Source organism: Pyrus communis, chromosome 13, assembly GCF_963583255.1.
Source record: "Pyrus communis chromosome 13, drPyrComm1.1, whole genome shotgun sequence".
NCBI classification, from domain to species: domain Eukaryota; kingdom Viridiplantae; phylum Streptophyta; class Magnoliopsida; order Rosales; family Rosaceae; genus Pyrus; species Pyrus communis.
Window position 1 is genome coordinate 21,879,339 of NC_084815.1, and position 23,497 is coordinate 21,902,835.

General features: G+C 38.5%; 5 protein-coding genes across 5 annotated transcripts; 1 reads left to right on the forward strand and 4 right to left on the reverse strand.

Moving 5' to 3' along the window:
• Window positions 1–181: 181 nt before the first annotated feature.
• Window positions 182–1,090, reverse strand: LOC137713611 (uncharacterized). Its single transcript, XM_068452932.1, has one exon. It carries the CDS (start codon window positions 953–955, stop codon window positions 374–376), a length of 582 nt encoding a protein of 193 aa, XP_068309033.1. The 5' UTR covers window positions 956–1,090; the 3' UTR covers window positions 182–373.
• Window positions 1,091–2,856: 1,766 nt separating this feature from the next.
• LOC137713763 (dof zinc finger protein DOF5.6-like) lies at window positions 2,857–5,430 on the reverse strand. The gene is made up of 2 exons (XM_068453111.1): window positions 5,052–5,430; window positions 2,857–4,344 (listed from the first exon to the last, which is right to left on the reverse strand). Exons 1-2 carry the CDS (start codon window positions 5,100–5,102, stop codon window positions 3,412–3,414), a joined length of 984 nt encoding a protein of 327 aa, XP_068309212.1. The 5' UTR covers window positions 5,103–5,430; the 3' UTR covers window positions 2,857–3,411.
• Window positions 5,431–13,088: 7,658 nt separating this feature from the next.
• On the forward strand, window positions 13,089–13,391 carry LOC137712362 (uncharacterized). Its single transcript, XM_068451450.1, has one exon. The coding sequence runs from the start codon at window positions 13,089–13,091 to the stop codon at window positions 13,389–13,391; it is 303 nt and encodes a 100-aa protein (XP_068307551.1).
• A 1,163-nt stretch (window positions 13,392–14,554) lies between these two features.
• On the reverse strand, window positions 14,555–15,766 carry LOC137712363 (uncharacterized mitochondrial protein AtMg00810-like). The gene is made up of 2 exons (XM_068451451.1): window positions 15,700–15,766; window positions 14,555–15,486 (listed from the first exon to the last, which is right to left on the reverse strand). Exons 1-2 carry the CDS (start codon window positions 15,764–15,766, stop codon window positions 14,555–14,557), a joined length of 999 nt encoding a protein of 332 aa, XP_068307552.1.
• Window positions 15,767–17,556: 1,790 nt separating this feature from the next.
• Window positions 17,557–18,939, reverse strand: LOC137712364 (uncharacterized). Its single transcript, XM_068451452.1, has 2 exons — window positions 17,937–18,939; window positions 17,557–17,582 (listed from the first exon to the last, which is right to left on the reverse strand). The coding sequence occupies exons 1-2, from the start codon at window positions 18,937–18,939 to the stop codon at window positions 17,557–17,559; spliced, it is 1,029 nt and encodes a 342-aa protein (XP_068307553.1).
• Between the last annotated feature and the right edge of the window lie 4,558 nt (window positions 18,940–23,497).

Here is a 23,497-nt window from a genome sequence, read left to right on the forward strand (position 1 = left end):
TTCAGACCGGTTTGTTTATGGGTTGTAACTTAAAACAGGCCGGACCGTTAGGTTTTTCTGTTTAGACCGTTATCTTTCAGTTTCAGCCTGGCCGGAGTTTTGGTTTTCAGTGGTGGCGGCAGAGGACTGCCTCCCACGCCGGACGTCAAAATTGTCAAGCAGTGTTTCAATCTCCAAAACAAAGCTGGAAAGCTTATTTCAAACCAAGCTTTTGCAGAAGAGTCACAAAATTATGGCTTCATATCAAATTTGTATTCACAACAGAAAATTCATATTCGAAAATCGCGAACAACTTTCCGGAGATCATGAAACCCGATTGAGCAGAAACAACAATGCAAATCGTTTCAGGAACACAATAAAACAACTTCGAATGCTACTCCATAACGGCAACTCCTCCAGCCGTCTTTATTTTCTCAATTATGTCACTTGCTTCCTCTTTGGTAACCCCTTGTTTAAGCACGCAAGGTACCTTCTCGACAAGATCCTTAGCCTCCTTCAATCCCAGATTGGTAAATGTCCTCACTTCCTTGATCACCTTGATTTTTGCAGCGGCATCGAACTTCTCCAATTTCACATCAAAAGCCGTTTTCTCCACCTTCTTTTCCTCGGCCTTTGAACCACCAGCTGCCCCTCCCTGTGAACCCAAGTCCAAGCCTTCTGTTGATATTGGTTGCAGCTTCGGATGCCTTAGCCTCTCAGCAAGAGTAGGACCAAGTTGGCGCCGTGCTTCAGGGGCCAGTGCTGCAATTCGCTCAGCAAGCTGAACGATTTTATCTGAAGGTGGAGGCCTAGGACCGTACGGGTCATAGAATGCCGGATATTTGTACTTTTTTGGCTTGGCATTGGGATCCCGGGGCACAAAATCAGGTTGGAAGCAACGAAACTGCAAAGGACCAGTTGTTTCAGGGAGAGTGGGACGGGCACGAAAAGATCTGGCAACTGCAATGAGCCTCATGGTTCTTTTTGGATCAATGGAAAAATTGCCTCATAGAATGAAGGATAGCTCAAAAGGCTGTTATCTGCATTAACCAAGTTGCACCATTGGGTTTATATAGCACAATCTGAACCGAATGGAAAATGTCGAGAAGTCGCCTGTCTGGAGGAAAACAAAAACAGAAGAAACTTCATTTAGCAAAAGGAAGGACATTCCCTATCATTGTAAGTTTTACGAATGCATCACCGGTCCTTCTGCAGACTGATTAAGTCTACAGCTTCAGGATCATGTTACATGTCAATGTACATATCTAACATAAAAAAACAACAACAAGAGAGAATTAAAATTAATGGAGAATTCAAAGGGGCATTTCCACAAACGTGTGGCGTGCAATGACAATGGCTCGTAGAAAACAAACAATTTCCCAGAAAATAATACTCAAAAGCTATCAATTTTAACAAACTAACCACAATATTTAACAACCCCATTAGCTTAAAAATCCCGCCCTAATCGTTTCGTACAAAATTTACCCTTTTTGACTACAAACTCGTAATATGGCTCTGGGTTTCTCATAAAACTCAAAAACCTCCATAGAAGAAAACAAAATCATCTGAATTCAACAAAACCAAAGGATATTCCAAAGAATAGGAAAGATTTAAGAGAAACCCACAAGGAAGAAACTCACCGTAGCTTCGTAAGTGCGTGCGAAAACAGCAGCCAACTCCAGGAGAGCGAAATGAGGCAGAGAAAGCCAAAAAAATACGTAGGAGATGACTGGAAAAGTGTATATGGTTTGGTTCGGGTTACTATTGGCCCAACTAAACCTATTACTGAAGGTGGATTTGCCTACTTGTGTCCAAGGTTTCTGGGCTGGTGGACACAATAGTTTACTCCTAGACCCAATTCTGGGGCCCCAAGACCCCCAAACCAATTAAGAAAACCTACCCATTTAAGACTTGAGCCTAATCTCGAGATTCGAATCCACGACTTGAGGTGTGTGGCTAAACACTCTTAACCGACCGAGCTACAAATTCTCTTATGCCTGATGGCCAAGTATAGAAGAACTTTAACAAAACAATCAAAAGTGTAAGAGTGGGTAATATTTTTGGAAACGTGAGACTTGTCGCAGTCAATGGTGGCAGATATAATCTTAAGAAGGTTTCTAGTTAGAACGCTGTTATTTGGAGCATATTTATTGATTTCATCATTGACTGCATCTCTAATACAAGTAATGTGAGCCAAATAACATTATTCTTGTCTTATATATTCATAAATCTCATGAATGTACTAGTGTTGAGCGCATTGCATGCCCCACCTAACTTTTTGCCTACATAACTATATTATATATACCAGGACAAGGCTTTTACAAAATAAACCTTTTTCAATTATTCAACTCAAGTCTGATCCATAGGGCAAAAAATTATAAATAAAAAACCTTAATTATCAAGTAAACTTAGGAGTTTTTTCTCTGGCAATTAGTAACTTTGTTTGTGTTACTATTTTTTCTTACAAGTTGTGCTAAAAATTTCTTCTACTTCCATGTCTATTTTCTTACACCAACAATGGGGTCCTCATGGCAAGGAAGAACTCAAAACTCAAAGATTAAATAGTAAGTTTTGCTTTCACTGAAAACTCTGGTTTGCTCTCCTTTTATGTCTCAACCATTCCCAACCAGAAAGGCAGTTTACAACACTTTATAACTTAAACACACTCCAATCTCCATTGATTCGAGATATTTTCAGTGTGCTGGACACACGGTTCGGTATATCATGTGTAATAATACAATTGGTTGAAAATTTCAAAAAAAATCAATTATTTTAATATGACACTGGGTGTGCCAAATTGAAAATTTTCTAACATCGACCATGGAGACAAATTGCACATGAAAAAGAGATAATTAAGACTACTGATTAAGTACTAAATAACACATAATCTATATTTAATTAAACTTTTAGACCATAAAGAAACACCACTATATCTTCCTCGGTATTACAACAAATCCTGGACCATTGAATCGTCTTGCACTTGCAGCCAATGAGTACAACAAATTGGAAGAAAGACCAAAGACAAAAAAGAAAGAAACAAAAAGAAAATTAATAATACAACAAAAACCAATCATATCTTGCAGCCAAATGCAGTACTCATTTTTGGACTCTCCATGCTCCCATTCACACACTCTTTGTTAAGTCAAGAAAGATGAAAGCAATGCCACCTCCATACATAACCACTGCCCAACCCACCCACCCCACAGAAAGGAAAAACACAAAGAAATTAAACCGTTTTTCTAAAAGACGTACATTATCTTGAGAATCGGCAATGTGATATTTTGGCACCTATATGCATGTGTGTGATGTCGACTCATCACATGCATAGAGAACTAGCAGTGCATGCAGTGGTAGTAGTAGTAAATAACCTACTGATCTAAATGCAGATGATTTATAATTAATTGAAGTCACTAATCACGCCTAATTACTTAATTAGACTAATGGATTTGTTGTGGAGGGGACATAACTGTTCATCACATTGCTCCATGATCCTAGGCCATTGAGGTACCCAAATGAGTCCTTTCCAAGGTCAGAGCAACCAGCTTGGTCTTGCCACTCAAGCGATAAGAGCTTCGTGTTTGGTTTCACATCCATTGCATTAATTTGATGATGATCCTCATGATTTGCTTGATCATATGGCAACATTAACCTCTGGCAACTGTCCATGAAATTACCATTCTGCCCATCAAGTGATGACATCCCAAATGGAGATGAGCAAATGCCATTAAAGCTTGACTGATGATCTAATCCATGACTAACTCCACCCATATTATTTCCATATCCACCCATCATACCCAAATCAGCACCACCCCCCATGAAATCATAGTTCCTGGCATTCTCCACTATAGCCTCCAACTTGCTCTCCATGAAATCAATCGGTCTAGGGTTACTATTGTCCATGAAGCTACTAGGGTTCATATTACTTCCAAGCATCAAGTTATTGAGGTGTGAGAACTGCATCTGATCAGGAAAAGAAAGGTGGAGATCAGTTGGGATGTGAGATATCGACGACGAAGATGATCCGGGGTGGTGGTGTTGGTTCATCAACGATGAAGGGCTCTGATCATTGGGTTTCTTGGAAGAAACTTTCTTGTTCTTTCTACACCCGCCGCCGACGGGGATGTTTCTGAGCGTCCCGCCTTTGGTCCAGTACCTTCTGCAGGTCTTGCAAAAGTACCTAGGTTGGGAGAGGCTGTAGTTGTTGTAGTAGCAAAACTTGGTGTGGGTGGAATCGCACCTAGGGCACTTGAGGGCTTGGTCGTGCTGGGGCCTCAGCCTCCGCTCGACCAAAGGCCTTGAGCACGTTAACATGTCACCGGATAACGGCGAGGACGAATCCATCGGAGAGTCCTCGCGAATCGTTCCCTGCAGACATGGAAAGGAATTTAGGAGATTGCGTCAGAAAATATTATTTTTGTACTCCATCACTTAATAATTTTAGGGCGACACACTCTTTGTCCTTCCGCTGCATATCAATTAATCAAGTCAACATAAAGCTAGCTAGAAAGTACTACTAACATTTAGTGAAAATAGCTTCAAGAAAATTGGAAACTTGAGGGGGGAAAAAAAAGAAACGGCACAGTCGAAACTACTCTACTTTCATCAAACTATTGTTCACATTATGCTCATATTTATGAATTTAATAAAAATTCTGATGGGAATTTTTTTCCCCTATATGACGTTATTTTGTTTTTAGGTTATCAATGAGAGTTTCGATATTACCCTATCCACATTTCCCAACTAGCTAAAAATTACAGACTTCTTTGGTTATGAATGTGGTTGTCTCATCTCATCACTAGCTAAAATAATAGCATTTTCCATGGCATTACAGCGCTGTCTATAAGATACTTTGGTCCTTAAATTCTAGGAAAAATGTATATTAGTTATTCTGCTAGCAAATATATATTAGGCGCTTTCAATATATTGCATTTTCAGGTGCGAACTCATGATGAACTGAGGATGGAGCTAGTGGTCACATAATATAAATTAAACTAAATTAAAATGTCTACTATGAAAACAAAACAAAAACAGAACAGAAATAAACAAATTGGTGATGATGAAGTACAACGTACCTGTAGCCAGTCAGATGAATCCATGCAAACTTGCAGAGAATTATGACCCATCAAACAAAACTAGCCGAACCCAGAGAGAGAGAGAGAGAGAGAGTCCAAGCAGAAGCAACAATTTTAACCAAAATTTTTCCTTCATACACACTTCATTTCCTTAGCTCCCTCCAGTTCCACTAAGCGAGAGAGAGAGAGATAGAGAGAGAGAGAGAGAGAGAGAGAACAAGTATGTTAATGAAGGAAAGAGCGACTGAGGGAATGAATGTAGCTAAGTGATGGGAAGAGGAAGGTTCTTATTGTGTGGGAGGGGTTGGTGTTGGAACTATATAACAAGAAGAAGAAGCCACAAGAAAAAGGCGAGTGTGTGTGTTTGAGTAGAGCTGCTGAGCTTTCTAACCCTACACACACTCTCTCACTCGGCAAGGATATGTAAACACCGTCGGTGGCAGCCCCAATGGCCCCTACTATGTCTGCACTCGGACCAACACTGACCCCACACCTTACCTCACCCTGACTGAAAGCCTTCCTTCACAACGAACGGCCCTGATGCCGTCATGGATTTTAGGATTAGACAGCTTGGGCCGTTGATGTCATAGTCTCATACGTCAGAGATAACGGCGTGGTCGTAACACTTGAACGATCGTCAGTTTATGTGACATGACAGAATGAGAGACTGAGAATATTTGGGTCCTAGATAAAGAAGGATACCGAAAGAGCACTCCACTTGCGGGCCCAAACGTGTGGGTCCCATTCGCCCTCCTTCTACAAGCAAAGGATATATTCTTCCCACCCTCCCCCCAATCATGTGCAACGTTCTAGCACATGTATATGTCCACTGTTTTCGTAGACTTCGATCGAGTTATCAACTCCAGAAGTCTAAACAGTTTCATTTCTTGATTAGTCATCCTAATATGTTATCTGATTTGTAAATGTTTGATTTTGAAAATTATTCCTAAACTGTTAAGTGAAAGTTTAAACTTTAAAACACTTGCATTTTTTTTTATGAGTAGATTTATCTTAATTGTGGAAAGACAAACAGATAAGTGTAGTCTCACTAGTACTACATACCCTAGAAACTATAAAAGAAGAAATCATTGCCTTTTGTAAAGAAGACTCTGATATGATTTTAGTAAAATCAGTTTAGATTATGTCATAAAACTACTGGACAATATATAGAGTAGTAACTTATTATAAAGATATACAATGTCTCTTACTCTCTAATGTAGAATGACACTCTCAACACGGGGGTCAATTAAACGTCATTTAATTTCACAATATACGAGTCATACTTTCAACACGCTTCGTCACATGTGGCGTTATTTAAGCCTAATATAGATAACTTCATAAAAGAAGCTATGGTTTCACTACAAAACTAATTGATAACAAGAGGAAGTAATGATCCATATTAGCACAATGTCCCTTGGTTCCTTTACCTGGGATAAACTCAATAGTACCACTAACCATATGCCAACAATACAGATATCGATCAATTGCTACATAATGTACGCGTGTGTATTACATTAACCAATATTGTTATAACCCAAATCAAATAACGCTTGGCGCGCTGGTTATGAATCAGGACGAGGGACATTCGAATTGAGCTAGCTTTAATCAATCTAACACACACACACACACACACACACACACATATATATATATATGTGACATGCATGCATGCCATGGATGCTGCTCGATCTTGATAACCTTGAGGGTTTGATGGCGTGAGGAAGACACTCAAAATCAATGGGGCCCAAAAGTTCATCTGTCATATGACTATGAGTAATTAAAGTGGGTTGTGTGCCCACGTTAAATTCCACCGTACACTAACGGTTCTATATTCCTATATACAATAGAAGGTCAGTGAATCCATCTGATATCTGTTTTCTTAATCATTTCATTGTTCTTCTCTCAGCAGCTGCTGCATATCTTTTTGATCATTTCAAACGACTACAACTGTACAAATATCCTGGAATCTGATCACACCATCTCATCCCGATCAACTTCATTTTATCATTTTTGCTTTGTTTCCCTTTAATTATTTGTTAAATAACTTGGTGTATGTTGAACCAGTTAAAGAAACTTTCATAATAACTTTGTGATGAGCTTGCATGCGGGTTTTGAAAGTGAGCAATCATTTTGCTAAATATTGAGGGAAGAAGGACCACGTGCTTTTCTAATATATACACTATATTAGAGCCTGGATCCAAAGCCTATGATATTAATCAAAATTGTTATGTTTGATCCCTTTTGATTTAACTTATTTTGTTGATTCAACAAAATGCATTTGATCTAATGAAGCTATTTAGTGAGTTTTACAAACCTTGTAGCTATAAATTATCACTGCTAATTGTCAAAAGAGGATCAAATCTCATGCAAGGGGAGTTGGGTACCAGATCTGGAGATGCATACTAGTTTGAATTAATACGTTGTCTAATCCTTTTTATATATAAGGTCATGACAGCCTTATACACCCTTAATTAGGCCATCTCCAGTCAAGGGCTATAGGCCACATTTAGTTCTAAATTTGACAAACTTAGTCTCCAACCAAAGGGTAAAAGGGAATCAAGCTAAAAGAATTAGGTTAAGTTTGGCTCCAGGACAAACTAAGTTTGGCTTCAAAAAGTAATAAAATATGAAGGGGAATAAAATATAGCCCTACACAATTGAAGATGAAAAAAATTTAAAATAATCTTTAAAATATTAATTTTAGAAGATTAAAACATAGCCAAGAGCTATGTTTAGCCCTTAATGACTGAAGATGGTCTTAGCCTTTATCTCGTAACTGTCCATTACGTGCCACTTACATGTCGGTAATTGTGAGAGAGAGATGATGATGATCCTTTGTGTCTCACACTGCATGAATGACATGCCTAATCTACACGTTTTTATGGTACGTATATAAATAGTTACACATCTAGAGTGAGAGAGTAAGTTACACATCCGGTTGCAGATTCGGCATGCTGTCATTCATGAAACACGTTTTAGGGCAATTTAAGCATCGACCATATGACTACAAAACTGACCCAGTATTAACTAGGATACTGCTTTTTTTCTTCAGCATGGCACATGCTGTGCACTACTGGGGCATGCATGCTTTGCATATTCGATAGCAAAGAATCCCCTATACATATAGAGACAGATCACTTTCAAAGCATGTCCCTTTAATTCATTAACTTAATATTAACAACAGGTCGATGCGGAAATCTTGAGCTTCAAGCTTCTGAAAACCTGTCCCGTAATCTTATCTCTTTATGCATATATTGCTTTGTGTTCGATCCTTTTTTCTATATCTTCTCTTCTCTCACTCAAATAAAAGTTTTGCAAAGGACAGTTTGATTCTTAAATTCTTCACATCTTTATCGATCACTTTTTTTATTTTTCCAAATCCAATGGGAGAGAATGTCAATGTTACGTGTTCTTATTGAAACGGTTCAAATTTAAGTTGCTAAAAAATTACATGGATGTTACAGAATATTTGTCCAAATTTCAAATTCCAGAGTGCATGCCCGTAGAAACATGATATGATACATGTATGAAATGGTGTGACTAAAGCATTTCTAGCTAGGGTTAATTTGAGTGGTCCTATCCATCATGTGGTCAAACAAACTAAACCTCGTTATGGGTGCAGTCAATCAGGTTCTTTGGGGCCCAAAGAATGGACCCTACAGTGAGATAGCTGTCGATCCCTATGCCTTATGCTAGCTAGGGCACATGTATGTAATGATGTGCAGGTATTCGAGCAAAAACCAATACCAACTTGATCTTGGGACCGTATAATTGGCCAGAAAAGTTTCATGATGTCACTCTAGGTTATTTGGGTTTTGGTAGTGGTGCTAAATTTAGGGGCTGGGTGTAAAAATCTAAGTAAAGGTAAGTTCAGTAATGTGATTAAAAAAAAGATAAATACGTAATTGTATATTCACAGTTTGTTAATAAAAATTTGATATGAAGACATTTATCTAACATTTGGTAATGTATTATAAATTTAGAAGTTGAGAGTAGATATCTAAAACTAAATGTAAGATAATGTTGACGAAAGAGAGAGGGACGCATAATTGTGTGTGTGTGTGTGTGTGTGTGTGCATAAATGAAAGCTTAGATAGCCGACTGGGAACGATGGAGTTGCACAATATGTTTTCCATTTCTGTTTGTTATGGGAGTTGCTTCATTCTTGTCTTGTGGTTGGTTTTCTTGTGAGTTAAATTTGGAAGTTGAGTAGAAATCCCAAAGAAGAGGTAAGATAAATTTACAATCACATAATAAAATATAGTTTTTGTAGTATTAATATCATGTTTTACGAGAAATTTTCCAATACGTCAGGAACACGATTTGATACACCAAATATTATTATATAATTTATTAAAAACTTAAAATAAATTACAACTAATTATATAATAACACTTAATATACATAGTCGTATTCTCGGTACTGAAACTTTTTTTCACATTCTACATTCGTTTTCATGCATGTGAAAGAAAAAAGATTGCGTGTGCTTTGTTACCAATACAACCAATAGTCATAGATTATGTGCACTACTTTCTCTTCAACTAAGAAATAAAAAATGGATAAATATATATAAGTCTGCTGCAAGATCACACCATAGTCGGACTCTTATTCGCATGCGCGACACTTCCAACGGTGAATGCGGCGCGCGGCATACGTATATAGCAAACAAGTCAAAAATATTCTCTTTGCTATATAAAACTCCACCTAATAATTGACCAATCTACTATTGGTCGGTCGACAGGATCTTCAGCCCCATTCTGGAAGGATTTTTCAATGCGACCGTTGTACGAGATAGTACATCACGTATCTTTATATAAATAGTGGGTTATATATGTTAAAAGTTTAATAATTTAAAAATTAAAATTTTCCACCACTTGTATAAAAACACGTGGTGTACCATCTGTATTCCCGTCACAACTAAAAATTTCTTCCTATTCTGCACGGTTATCTATTTTTTATAATTTAATCTTTCCATCAACTAATCTTTAATTTAGTATTAGTTTTCTCCACTTAAAACTTCCATGCAGATGCTGATGCAGGGAATTCTTTATTGTCACCAAGTTATTACGTATCAAATGTTTATTAAACGGGTGGTTCGTTTTTTAATTACGTGACAAATATTTATGAGAATTATTATTAGCACTAAAAAAATCTTATTTGGCAATCCAAATTTTCTATAATTAGAAAGAAAAATACACTTATGAGGAGTGTAGAATAAGATTTTTAAAGTGTTAATAACAATTCTCATATTTAGTAATTGCGAAAAATTTTCTCTGTATAACTGGGTTGAAATGCATGTTGATCAAATGCGACCATCGAAATACAAGGAATGTTTCTATGAGAATAATAAAACGTTGCACCTGGTCCAGTTATCAAATACAAAATTCTATTGTCCACTTAATTGCAGGTAAATTCGACTCATATGAAAGTGCAAAAAAAATGTAGGCTTTTTAGCTTAAATGGTCACTGAGATTTGCATGACACATCACTTTGGTCCCTGAGATCAATAGAAGTGGTCCCTGATATTGTCCACCATCCATCATTTTGGTCATTCCGTTAAAAATTCCGTTAAGTGTCCCAGAGCTCTTGGCTGGAAGTTTGGGCAATTTTCAAAGCTTCGTAACTCAATCGTTTCTTAACCAAATTCGACCCATAATATATCAAAATGAAGATAGGAAAGTGTAGAATAAGATTACACATATTTGGAAGCCCAATGGTTGTCAGAGATGGTCGGAAAATAGCCTCAAAGTTGACTGGTCTGAGGGAAAACTGGAAAACTCTCCGTGAAAACTGGAAAACTAGCCGAAAACTGGGTAAATTTTAAACGTTCATAACTTCTTCAATACTTAACGAAATCAAGTGATTCAAAAATGAAAATCATACTTCTCGACGAGACGAAGAGAATGGTATCTTCCTTTTTTTTTTTTTTTTTTTTTTTTTTTATGGCTAACTCGCCATGGTTTGGCCGGAAAACGGCTCGAAAGTGGCTGTCTTGGTCTCGAGTTAGCCACTTTCGAGCAGTTTTTTGGCCAAACCACGACAATTTAGCCATAAAAAAAAAAAAAAAAAAAAAAGATATCGTTCTCTTCGTCTTGTCGAGAAGTATGGTTTTCGTTTTTGAATCACTTGATTTTGTTAAGTATTGAAGAAGTTATGAACGTTTAAAGTTTGCCCAGTTTCTGGCCAGTTTTCCAGTTTTTCCTCGGATCAGTCAACTTTGAGGCTATTTTCCAGCCATCTCCGGCAACCATTGGGCTTCCAAATAGGTATAATCTTATTCTACACTTTCTATCTTCATTTTGATATATTATGGGTCGAATTTGGTTAAGAAACGATTGAATTACGAAGTTTTGAAAATTGCCCAAACTTCAGGCCAAGAGTTCCGGGACACTTAACGGAATTTTTAACTAAATAACTAAAATGATGGATGGTGGACAATCTCAGGGACCACTTCCATTGATTTGAAATCTCAGGAACCAAAGTGATGTGTTATGTAAATCTCAATGATCATTTTAACTAAAAAGCTAGAAATGTATATATTGAGTTCGATAACTAATTATCCGGTCCATTTTTCAACCTAACTTTATTATAACTAAGTTATATTGCTATAAAAAAAAAAATTAAAAAAGAAAAAAGCCTATCGTTTGTGAGAGAAGAAAAAAACCTATCCTACTTGCTATTCTTTCTTTGTTCTCTAGTCATACGTCAGAATCATTGTTGTCTCTACTATTTTTGCTACGAAATCTATCAATTGGGTCCCATTCTTGTCCATTGAACCCACCCAAGTGTCCTTTAGCTTACTAAACCAAAAATTGAGATTCTTTCCGGATTTCTTCACGGAGATTTGAACTATTTAGTTTAAATTTTGCATTTCTCATTAGCTTATTTCATTTATTTATTTCACACAATACAAAGGTCCAGAGCTCTCTTTTTCTCTTTTCAACAACCCGAATGTCAGGGTCTTTGAGCTCTGCACATAGAGATCTAGAAAGGATATTGACTCCAAAGCTAGACACTCTTTGCATCACCTTCTTCTGCATATTTTTGTCCTATTGTTTATGGCTCGTGTATTAAAGATTACAATAATTAATTGTTAGCTATTTGAGAGTCATGTGATTAGTGAATTAAACAATATTATGAGGGATGCCATTAAATTTGCATTGGTCAAGAAAATAGGCTTAACATAGCAGTAAAGTTACGTAGCTAACTTATTTAGTGGACTATATAATATTTTTAGATATGCATATTATACCCGAGGATTATGTTCAGATCGTGTCTCCTTATCCTAAATCCAATTCGAATCGAAACACTTGCCATCATCTATTGGTTTAGGATAATGCTAGGAAAATTAAACTTGTAAACTAAATTTTATAAACTAAATAACATAAAAGTTGACGGTTTGATTATTACGTGAGTATTGATTAAAGTGTTTATTTTTTTATTGATGAAACATTATTTAATTTGCAAATTTAATTTACAAATTTAGTCTACCTGACATGACTCGTTGGTTAACATTAGATCTTAGGACCTTAATTTATTGAGAATAGGTTTTGCAACTATAAAGTTTACCTAATAATCCAAATGAATGAGCAATTAACAATACCAAACAATATTATTAAGCCTTGATTACTGATACCATGAAAAGCTATATATAACATATATAATTTTAGGTTTTGCACGTACGTGCAATCAGAAATGAATCAAAGATATATAATTGTTTGAATGGTAACATATATCAATATCAACAAGTAATGACAATGTGTATACTCAGGTAATGAGAATATAAATGTATATCACATTTTTTTCATTTTAGTCTCTCAATCTGATCATCGTCCCAAAATCATCATTTCATACAACCTTTTGTTTTCTTTACATCTAGATCTACCTTTGAAGGGGTTTGCTAGCTAAGATTAGTGGCGGAGCTAATATAGAAGTTACTGGTTGTCCATGATACAAAGCTATGGAGTGGGATACTGCATGTGACAAAGCTAAGGACAAAGCTAAGGAGGTGGGATACCTGCATGTGACAAAGTTACTATGAGAGGTGGGATACCTGCATGTGACAAAGCTAAGGATTTTCTGGATTCAATTGGAGCAAAGTTCAAAGAGTCCGAGAAAGCTGAGATGGGTGAATTGATGACGATGCTGACCAAATTGAAATTTGATGAAGGCAAAGGTGTAAGGGAGCACATACTGAAGCTTGTTGACACTGCAACAAAATTGAAGGACTTGGAGGTCCCGGTTGATGATGCTTTTGTTGTTCATATGGCATTGACTTCTCTACCTCAATCCTTTGATCAACTGAAGATCACTTACAGCACACAGAAGGAAAAATGGTAACTGGATGAACTAATTTCCATATGTGCTCAGGAGGAAGGCATGCTCAAAAGAAACACCAACATTGGTGCTATGAACTTAGTGCACAAATCTCTAGAATCAGCTGAAATGTGGGAGTAAGAAACTCTTATATGAATTGCATGTATGAATGTGTATATGTATTTGCATGGTTGTCGGTACGCCATTACAATTATGAAGTGATGGTTTAAGATTGAGTTGTTGTAATAAATATGCATGTGCTGAATGTTTATGATTATTCTGAGTTATATAGCTTATATATCACAAAGTGATACATGATTTTCAAGTCAGTAAAGGGAACTGTGATTATCCAAAGATGATCCATAAAGTTGATTGAATTGAATAATAGAAAAATGAATGTTGAAGTTCATTGAAAGTTTGACATCATACAGATTAGATTCAAATGACAATGATTTTAGAGTGCATGTGCCAATGAGTTGCACATGGTTTTCTAGAGTTCGACATTTGAACTGATACTAGTAGATGTGGGGAAGCAAGTTACGTGTAACTGGATGTGATCACTAAGGAGTTAATATTGTAATTATGATAACATTTCAATTAAATGATTAGTTTACGTCCAAGTGGGAGAATGTTAGAAACTTAATTGGACTAAACTATCATTTAGTGAAGGACGAAATGTGTTTGGTAACAATACAGTCTGACGTAAGTTGCAAACTTGGAAAAAAATTGCTTCCTATTATTAAGGAAATATGGAAAACAATTGTGGAGATAACTTACATCCCACTTATTTGATGAAACTGCTGTTAACCGACAAAAACCAACTCTCCATGATAGAGGGAAGTTGGTGAATGTTGATCTATATAAGGACTCCCTGCTCGTAAAGAAAAGTTCTGCGTTATTGGGTTCTATCACCTTAAGAAGATTAAGTCTTTCAACGAGTAGAAGGTATCCTTTTTCTTGTTCTGCAATGGCTGCCTCTGTAAAAACTGGAAAGGAAATGGGGTTTGTAGATGAATAATTTCTTACGTAATTGACTTGATATTCAATCATACAATGATACATGGCTTTATACAGCAAATGGAAGGCTACTCTAGGTAAATACATCCTGATTGTTTGCTAATTACATTACGATCCTATAATCATTCTAATGAATAGTTGACTTATTTTCTTTCCTTTAACACTCCCCCTCAAGTTGGAGTATGGATGTCAATAACACCCAACTTGTGAAGATGCGTTTGAAAGACGGCTTCCCTTGTCGGTTTTGTGAATATGTCGGCAATTTGTTCTCCGGTTTGCACATATGCAGTTTTGATCTCTCTATTTTGAATTCTTTCACGTACTATATGACAATCCAACTCAATGTGTTTGGTTCGTTCATGATATACTGGATTTGCAGCAATGTACAAGGCCGCTTGGTTGTCACAAAATAGTTTTGCAGGTTCAGGATGATTAACCCTCAAATCATGTAACAAATACCTTAGCCAAGTGAGTTCACATGTAGCAGCTGCCATGGACCGGTACTCCGCTTCAGCTGAGGACTTAGAAACAATTGCCTGCTTCTTGCTTTTCCAGGATACAAGTGCTTGTCCAAGGAATACACAATAACCTGTGATGGATCGTCGTGTAGTTGGACAACGAGCCCAATCCGCAGCACAATAGCCGACCAAATTTAATTGGCCATGTGATGGAAAGAGTAATCCTTGACCTGGAGCTGCCTTTAAGTATTGAAGTAACCTGTGGACAGCATTGAGATGAGGCTTTATGGGTTGTTGCATGAATTGACTAAGGGTATTAACCGAATACGTGATTTCTGGTATTCTGATAGTAAGGTAAATCAATTTCCCAACCAACCTGCGATAACGAGTTGGGTCCTTGAGAAGGTCACCATCGTTTGGATTCAACTTTAGTTCTAGATCCATAGGAAATTTGGCAGGCTTCACACCAAGTAAACCATTCTCTTCCAATATGTCCAATGTATATTTTCGTTGGCATATTGAAATCCCTGCCTTCGATCGTGCAACTTCAACCCCAAGGAAGTATTTCAATGGGCCAAGGTCTTTAATCCGAAAACAATTGCTGAGAATTTTTTTAAGGTCACTGATTGCCACTTCATTGTTCCCTGTGATGATCATATCATCAACGTATAATAGTATCACTGTAAATGAATTTCCACGGACCTGAGTGAATAATGAATAGTCTGCCCGTGATTGTTGAAAGCCAATGTTTTGGATTGCAGATGAGAACTTGTGAAACCAACTTCTTGAGGCTTGCTTCAGTCCATACAAGGACTTGTTGAGTCAACAAACAACTCGCTCCCCCTGTCGACGATAACCAGGTGGAGGAAGCATGTAGACCTCCTCATGGAGATCCCCATGAAGAAAGGCGTTTTGGACGTCCATTTGGTGAATGCTCTAATGGCGAACAGCAGCAACCGTCAAGAGACAACGGACGGTGATGAGTTTGGCTACGGGGGTAAAAGTTTCTTTATAATCAATGCCTTCACGTTGAGTGAATCCTTTAGCAATGAGGCGGGCTTTGTACCTTTCAATGGATCTGTCAGCTTGATATTTAATTTTGAATATCCATTTACAGCCAATGGGGTGATGGCCAGGAAGAAGATAAACCATGGTCCAAGTGTTGTTGGCTTCAAGAGCATGAATTTCAGCCTGCATAGCTTCAATCCACTGCGGGTCTTGACTGGCCTACTCATAAGACACTGGTTCCACCAAATGGGAAATATTGTGTACAAAGTGTTGATGAGCAGAAGACAAATTAGAGTAAGAGACATACCGATGGAGCGGGTACCGCGTACCGGACGTGGCAGGGGAGATATTGCCGGGAGCAAGCAGAGAGGTATGGTGTGCTTGATAGTGTTTAAAATGAGCGGGAGGTCGTGTGGGTCGACTAGATTGGCGAAGTGGGGGTTGGGGATTAAGGAGGGTGAACGGTGATGTTGGTGTGGTAGAGATGAGGGCATCATTAGGTTGTGAGGGTAGGGGTTGGTTGCGTGAGAATATGGGATTGGTGGTTGGAGAATCTGGGAGTGAAGATGAATGAGGCGTGATTTCAATGGTATGGATGGGAGTAAGTGGGATGGGGGAATTGATGGGATGAATTGGGTCAACGGGTAATGGAGTAATGGTTTGTGGGCCGTGAGAAGTTTGGGATTGAGGTGATAAATGTGATGTGATGTGATGTTATCATAAGGAAGTGGCAAAGTGGGCTCATCAGTTTGAATTTCTGGTGGTGAGGTGGAGAATGGAAAAACATGCTCATGAAAAATTACATCCCGAGATGAGAAAATTTTCTTGGTATTGAGGTCATAAACCCGATAGCCTTTTTGACCAAGTGGGTAGCCAATAAAAACACATCGTTGTGCCCGGGAATCAAATTTGTGAGTGGGTGTGAGATTGGTTGCATAGCAGAGACACCCAAAAGTTCGAATATGAGAGTAATGAGGTGGTGTGCCATGTAATTTTTCATAGGGTGAGGTGTGCGAAAACAAGGGCGTAGGAAGACGATTTATAAGGTAACAAGCTGTTTGAAGACTTTCTCCCTAGAATTTTAAAGGAAAATTTGCTTGAAATTGAAGAGCTCGCCCCACATTCAAGAGGTGACGGTGTTTGCGTTCCACAACTCCATTTTGTTGGGGTGTGTGGGGCAAGAGTGTTGAAAAACAGTACCACAGTCATTTAAAAATGAACGCATGGAGGTGAATTCTGCCCCATTATTAGCACGTAAGGCCTAAATGGTACAATTAAATTGGGTTTTGACCCAAGAGAAGAATGATTTCAATAAAGATTGTGTCTCAGACTTAAAAGACATAAGATGAATCCATGTGAAACAAGAAAAATCGTCCACAATAGTTAAAAAATATCGTGCCCCATAATGTGAAGTAACTTTGTGAGGCCCCCAAATATCACAGTGGATTAAATGGAAAGATGCAATTGATTTTATTGAACTTGGAGAAAAAAATAAACGAGTTTGTTTCGCTAAGGGACAAATATCACAAACATGCTTGGAATCAAAAAATATTTCTGGGATGGTTTTGGATAAGGCTTGGAGAGGTGCAATGGATGGATGTCCTAGGCGGTTGTGCCATAAACTTGAGGTACCGTTGACGCTATGCGATAGGTGTGGGTTTTGGCTTGGCTTGAGGTAGTATAGCCCATTATATTGCTTGCCCAGGCTAATCATCCTTCTCGTAGCCACGTCCTGTATAACACAAAAATCAGAAAAAAAATATCACGATACATTCCAATGCTTGAGTGAGTTTGCTAACGGATAACAAATTAACTCTAAACTTTGGTACATGAAGTACTCCATCAAGAATCAAATCAGAGGACAATTTGACGGATCCAATTGATTTGATTTCAGTTTGGCTCCCATCTGGTAATCCCACAAAATCATGTTGTGTGTCTGATGTATTATGTGTTGGCAATGATTTTGATATATGATATGTCACTCCACTATCCACAATCCAATGTAATGTTGAATGTGAGTCATGGTGAGTAATATTACAGGTTGGTGTGATTATATCTGTAGCATTGGCGAACGATTGGGTATTACCGTTTCCTTTTCGAAGCATGGCCATGATCTGATTGTATTCTTCCGTAGTGAATGTGGGTCCCTCGGTAGGCATTGTTTTGACCGGCTGAGGTGGATTTGTCTGTGTATTATGAGCTGATGGTTTCTTGCCTTTTGGCTTCACATTCTTGCCATGAAATTTGTGGCCCACTGGAAAGCCATTGAGGTAAAAACAATCATCTACAAGGTGTCCTCCGTCACAGTAGCTGTACTTGAGCAGTTTCTTTGAGGACGTCGTTCCCTGAGTGGTGGTGGAACGGCTTGTCTGCATCGCATGATAGTTGCTTAAATTTTCACGCCGAGAGGCTACTTCGACTTGTCTCTCTTGCTGAAGGACCAAGGCATGGACCTTGCGTGTGTCAGGAAGTGGGCTCATCATCAAGATCAATCTACGAACGGTGGCGTAAGAGTCGTTCAATCCCATAAGGAATTGCATGACTCTTTCCTTTTCTTCTCGTTCAGCAAGTTGCTTTAGTCCTTCACAGGTGCAAGTGAGAGGATCGTGGGAGGAGGCTAGTTCATCCCAAAGCGCCTTCATCTTGGTGTAATAGGCAGAAACAGACTGTTGTCCTTGTCGGTGTTCGACGATTTCTTGTCGAATTTGGTAAATCCTAGAGTCATTACCTTGTGAAAACCTGTCTTTGAGATCATTCCAAACGCCAGCTGCCGTGTCGGTATAGAGAATGCTGCCAGCAATGTCCGAGTGGACTGAATTCACTATCCAAAGCAACACCATGTCATTGCATCGCTTCCAAGTAGCGTATTTTGCCTCTGTGGGTTTTGGGGTTGTGATGGATCCATCGATCAACCCGATCTTATTCTTTGCGCTAAGACCCATGCGCATGGCACGGCCCCATTGTCCGTAATTATGTCCGTCAAGAGGTTTTGAGACCAAGATGAGTTCCCGATTATCCGAGTGGTGCAAAGTGAGTGGGTCTGAGATTTCAATTGACACCTCTGTGAATTTCGACTCACTTTCACCCATCTGGTTTTGTTTGCAGCGGAAGGTGTGGTTGGGTTCCTAGAGGCACCAAGATCGGTGCTCTGGTACCATGTAAAAACTGGAAGGGAAATGGAGTTTGCAGATGAATAATTTCTTACGTAATTGACTTGATATTCAATCTTACAATGATACATGGCTTTATACAGCAAAGGGAAGGCTACTCTAGGTAAATACATCCTGATTGTTTGCTAATTACATTACGATCCTATAGTCACTCTAAATGAATAGTTGACTTATTTTCTTTCCTTTAACAGCCTCAGGTATCATGTTAACATCTGTTAGTAATCTAGGAAACTTTTTAATATTATATACTCCTAGTTTTCCAACTATCTATATTAAAATAAAGGGAGAAGCATTTAAACACGGAACTTCGGGTGCAATGATGAATGCTCTTAACCAACTGAGCTACAAGTCACATGCAAATGACACATGTTTTCAACTCGCTAAACTTTGTAGTTAAAACTTATTAGTGATCGGTTTGGTAAGCTATAAACTGGTCCTTCTCACTAATCTCGGGCTGATGTCACACACAGCCAAGCAGTTGAGTATCTTGTTACCGTTCGTGCCTCGCTGTTTTATGTCCTCCACCATTGCCTCCCATGAATCTCAGCCACTCGGCGAACATCCGAATCATGCACATAATGTATGATCTCATGTGGAAGCAAAGCATCAGCCCTAATCTTGGACTTACCACTCGCTTTCACCTCCTTCGAGTACGTTTCTACTACATAGTCGTCCTCCGGCGAAACCTCCCCTTCAACCTCATTGATGAGCCAGTCTCGAACTCTGTCGGCGTAACGTGTTTCTCCTGAGAAAGGCTTCCTAGCAATGCTTTCACACAGCAAAGCAGCATGGATGTCACGGTCGCATTCATCCTCGCTTATTCACATATTCTCATCATCGTCATTAATATCATCATATTTCTTTTGCTCCTTCATCAATTTCGGTTTCTGCTCAATATTATCATCGGACTTCTTCAAGTACTTGACGAAAGTATCTGAAACTTGGTCATGTAACAACTGATAACTGGGGTCATGCTCGCACCTCTCAACCGTGTTACATATTTTTTCTTAGAGGATCTCTATCCTACATCTACAACGTCTAGGACAACTAGTACAACTTACACCGGCAAAAATATTTTCCTACCTCATCCCGTCTTGTCCCTGTAGAAACCCGAACAGATCTCTGGGAGGACATAAAAACTACCGCACGACTTGGCAAAAGTGTCGAGGTTGTGTTCATCAACGAACTTTGCAAGCCCAGTTACTCGTCCTCCTAGATTATGTATTAACGTCAGGGTTGTTAGGGGATTGAAGAACCAGGTCAGCGGCATCCTTTTCTTTAGCATATCTCCTCCTCCTCCTCCTTCCTCATTATCATCATCATCATCTAAGTCGGAGTCAATCCTAGGGTTAGGATTAGAACAATTGCTCAACCCCCTAACCAATGTGATTGGATTTGGGGGTGCAACATTAATATTATCTTTTGTCTTGGCAACCATTAAATTATCCAAAGGATTTCTAGGCAGCTGTTGTTTGATCATTGTGGAGGAGGAGTGGAGGACCAGCAAGAGTTGCATAAGTATGAGCCGCCCGCGGCGCCAATCTTCTTGCGATCAGTTGTGAAGCTCCACTAATGTTCTTGACATGGTGGTTCTTGTTTGCTTCACAACTGACAGGATTTAGACTTCACCGATGCTTTAATTCAGTACAAGAAGTAGGAACTAGGGTTCAGGAGGAGAAGGACGAGGAGCCTGCATGCCCTACTTTAATACAGGAGTCGGAGCTAGCTGATCCCCTGTGTTAGGGCCAGTATCCTTTAGGAATGCATTGTACAAACAAACGTTATAATTTTCAATGTAACTATACATTTGCACGTGATGCTATAATTTCACACATATTATAATACGTGTTACAATACTAATCATGTTGTACACTTACGCTTTGGTTGACTCGTAGCCGTCCCAATAAGATCAGTCATTCGAAGTATGAGGTTCATTTTCTGATTGTAATTAATAGTGAATTTCAATTATTGTATCTTTCCCATAGGTTACGATTTAGTGAACTGATTTTCACACATCTTTATTAGCTCTTTATTTCTGACCACCAAATTGAATGTATCATGGAAAAACAGTGAACTTGATTAAACAAGGAAGTCTGAGAAGCTAAAAGGTGTATTTATAATTTCATTTTGAATTAATTACAATTCAAATGGCAAGTGAGTTGTAATTCAGTTGGTTAAAATTACTTGCCCATACACTCGAAACCTGTGTCCCAATTCGCCTCCCCATAGTTTAGATGAACATACTATTTCGTATTTAATGTATATTTCCTTATCGTTTGTAAAAAGAATTACGGTACAATTGAAACCAACAACATGTCGTGTATAAATATTTGTACTGGGGTGGGGTCCCAAACGATAGAAAGAGAAGAATGGAAATATTTACCAGCATCGTCTTTCCCACTTCTTCGTCGGCCGTATTATCAAACATGAGCAAATATTACCCTTTCCTGTCTTAAACCCCTCTTACCAAACAAACAAAAACCCTCTCTCAGAGAGATTTTTCAGTGTGATCGGCACACGAAATGATACACCATGTGTTATTATACAAATAATAAAATATATGTGTTAAAAATTTAATAACTTAAAAAATAAAATTTCTTATCATTTGTCTAAAAACACATGCTATACTGTTTAAAAATTTCTCCCTCCCTCGCAACACTCCACAGTCCACTCGCCCCGCCTTCCGTCTTCCCGCCATTTTCTCCGCCGCAAACCGCCCAAATTCTCGCCTGGGAACGAAACCGTAGCTCCAGTCTCTCATACTCAGACCGGAGGGTTCGTCATCTGAGCTTCGGCGGCCTCCGATGGTGACCTCCAGAGACGTCCAGGAGATTGTCTCCAAGCCTTCCTCCGATAAAGTCAAGACTCGAGAAGTGTCTATTTTTTACTCTCTCTTTTTCTCTCACCCATTTGTCTTTACCATCTGTTTGGTCACCGGGAAAATGCAGTCATACGAAATGAAAATGGAATTGTTTAAACGGGCAGTAATTGCTTTCAGGAATCTGAAGAACTGTATGACTTAATAGCCAAGAGGATCGTCTGTTCTGATTAGTTATGATGATTCAATTTGTAGAAAAATATTCTAAGTTTTTGAAAGTTGAACAGAAGCTTAATGTCAGCTTGATTTCCCAAAAGTTAGCTTAAACTCGGAGTTCAATCGGGTCGAAAGGTTGTTTCGGCTCCGAATGCGCGAAAGTCTTCTGAAATTTTGTGTTCAATAGTGTTTCTGAAATGCAGAGTTGTCTATGCTATTGCGTTCTTGCTGCCAAACACAGCAGTACTTCTCTGTTTTGAGGAAATTGTTGTATGATTAAAGTTTTAGTGTATGTGCAGGAAGGGATAAAGTTTTTGAATACATGGTTAGAAGAAGTACATATAATCGTTACAATAGTGGAGTGAACTGCTTGTATTGTTATTGCAGCCTAGACCTGGCCTTTCTTTATTAATCTGCTGATTCAGTGTGCTTCGTTGGAGATATCCTCCTCAAGCAAGCGGCGATTGCCCAAGTTGATATATGCAAAGACTCTACTGATAGTTGTGCAACAAGCAGAGGATGATAAGTTTTCAGGTATTAAAAGCGGTCAGCGGATTAAGCTTTGAAGTAGTGCAAGTAGTTACCTGGTTAAACAGTCTACATCTAATTATGTTTATGCTTGTTTTCATCATCCTTTCAGGCAAGCGGTTGCCCTTGTTAGCTGTGGTTAAAAATCTTTTTAATCATATATGTGAGGTCTTACATAATGATAATGTCCCAAGCTTTCAATCGGAATGTGGGATTATTCTCCGGCATCTATTAGCTGTCAGAGACTATCGATTTCAGATGAAGAGGCACACCTATTGCAGTGAGTAAATGATTTGAACAAATAACCTCAAGCTAATATCTCTTCCCACTGTCGTTATTCAGTTTGTCTTAATTATCTTACTCTGCATTGATAAGGCCTAGTACAGAAGTACATGGAGAAGGTAGACGAAAACTCGAGCTAATTTAATCCCGAGGAGGAGGTTTTTCGCTGCGTTCTTACTCTCCATTCACTTTTGGAGAATCCTCCTGGAGATTTCCCACCGAGTCTTAGGGAAGAGATTGTTGAGCATTTTGTCAAAAAAATTTCTCGCATTAGGTAACCCTCCCATCTTCCCCCTGCCCCCCGGCGATTTGGCATTTCCATTTCTATATTCATGATGGAGTACATGATGTTTTCTCATCTTGCATCTTGCCCAGGGAAGAAGGAAAGATTTCACACAAACTTATGGACTGTATTAATACACTTTTGTTGAAAAATGGCCCAAATTTGGGTTCTGAATCCTTGGGATCCATAATGCTGTGCAGCAATTTGTTCCGGTGTTGGCTGACAACCCATGATCGAGCCCATAAGTTTTCTTAATAACGCATTTCAAAGCAATTTTGGCAGTTTATATGTATTTTTGAGTATCCTGAATTCCTAATTTTGCTTGCATTTGTACTTATATATATAATCCT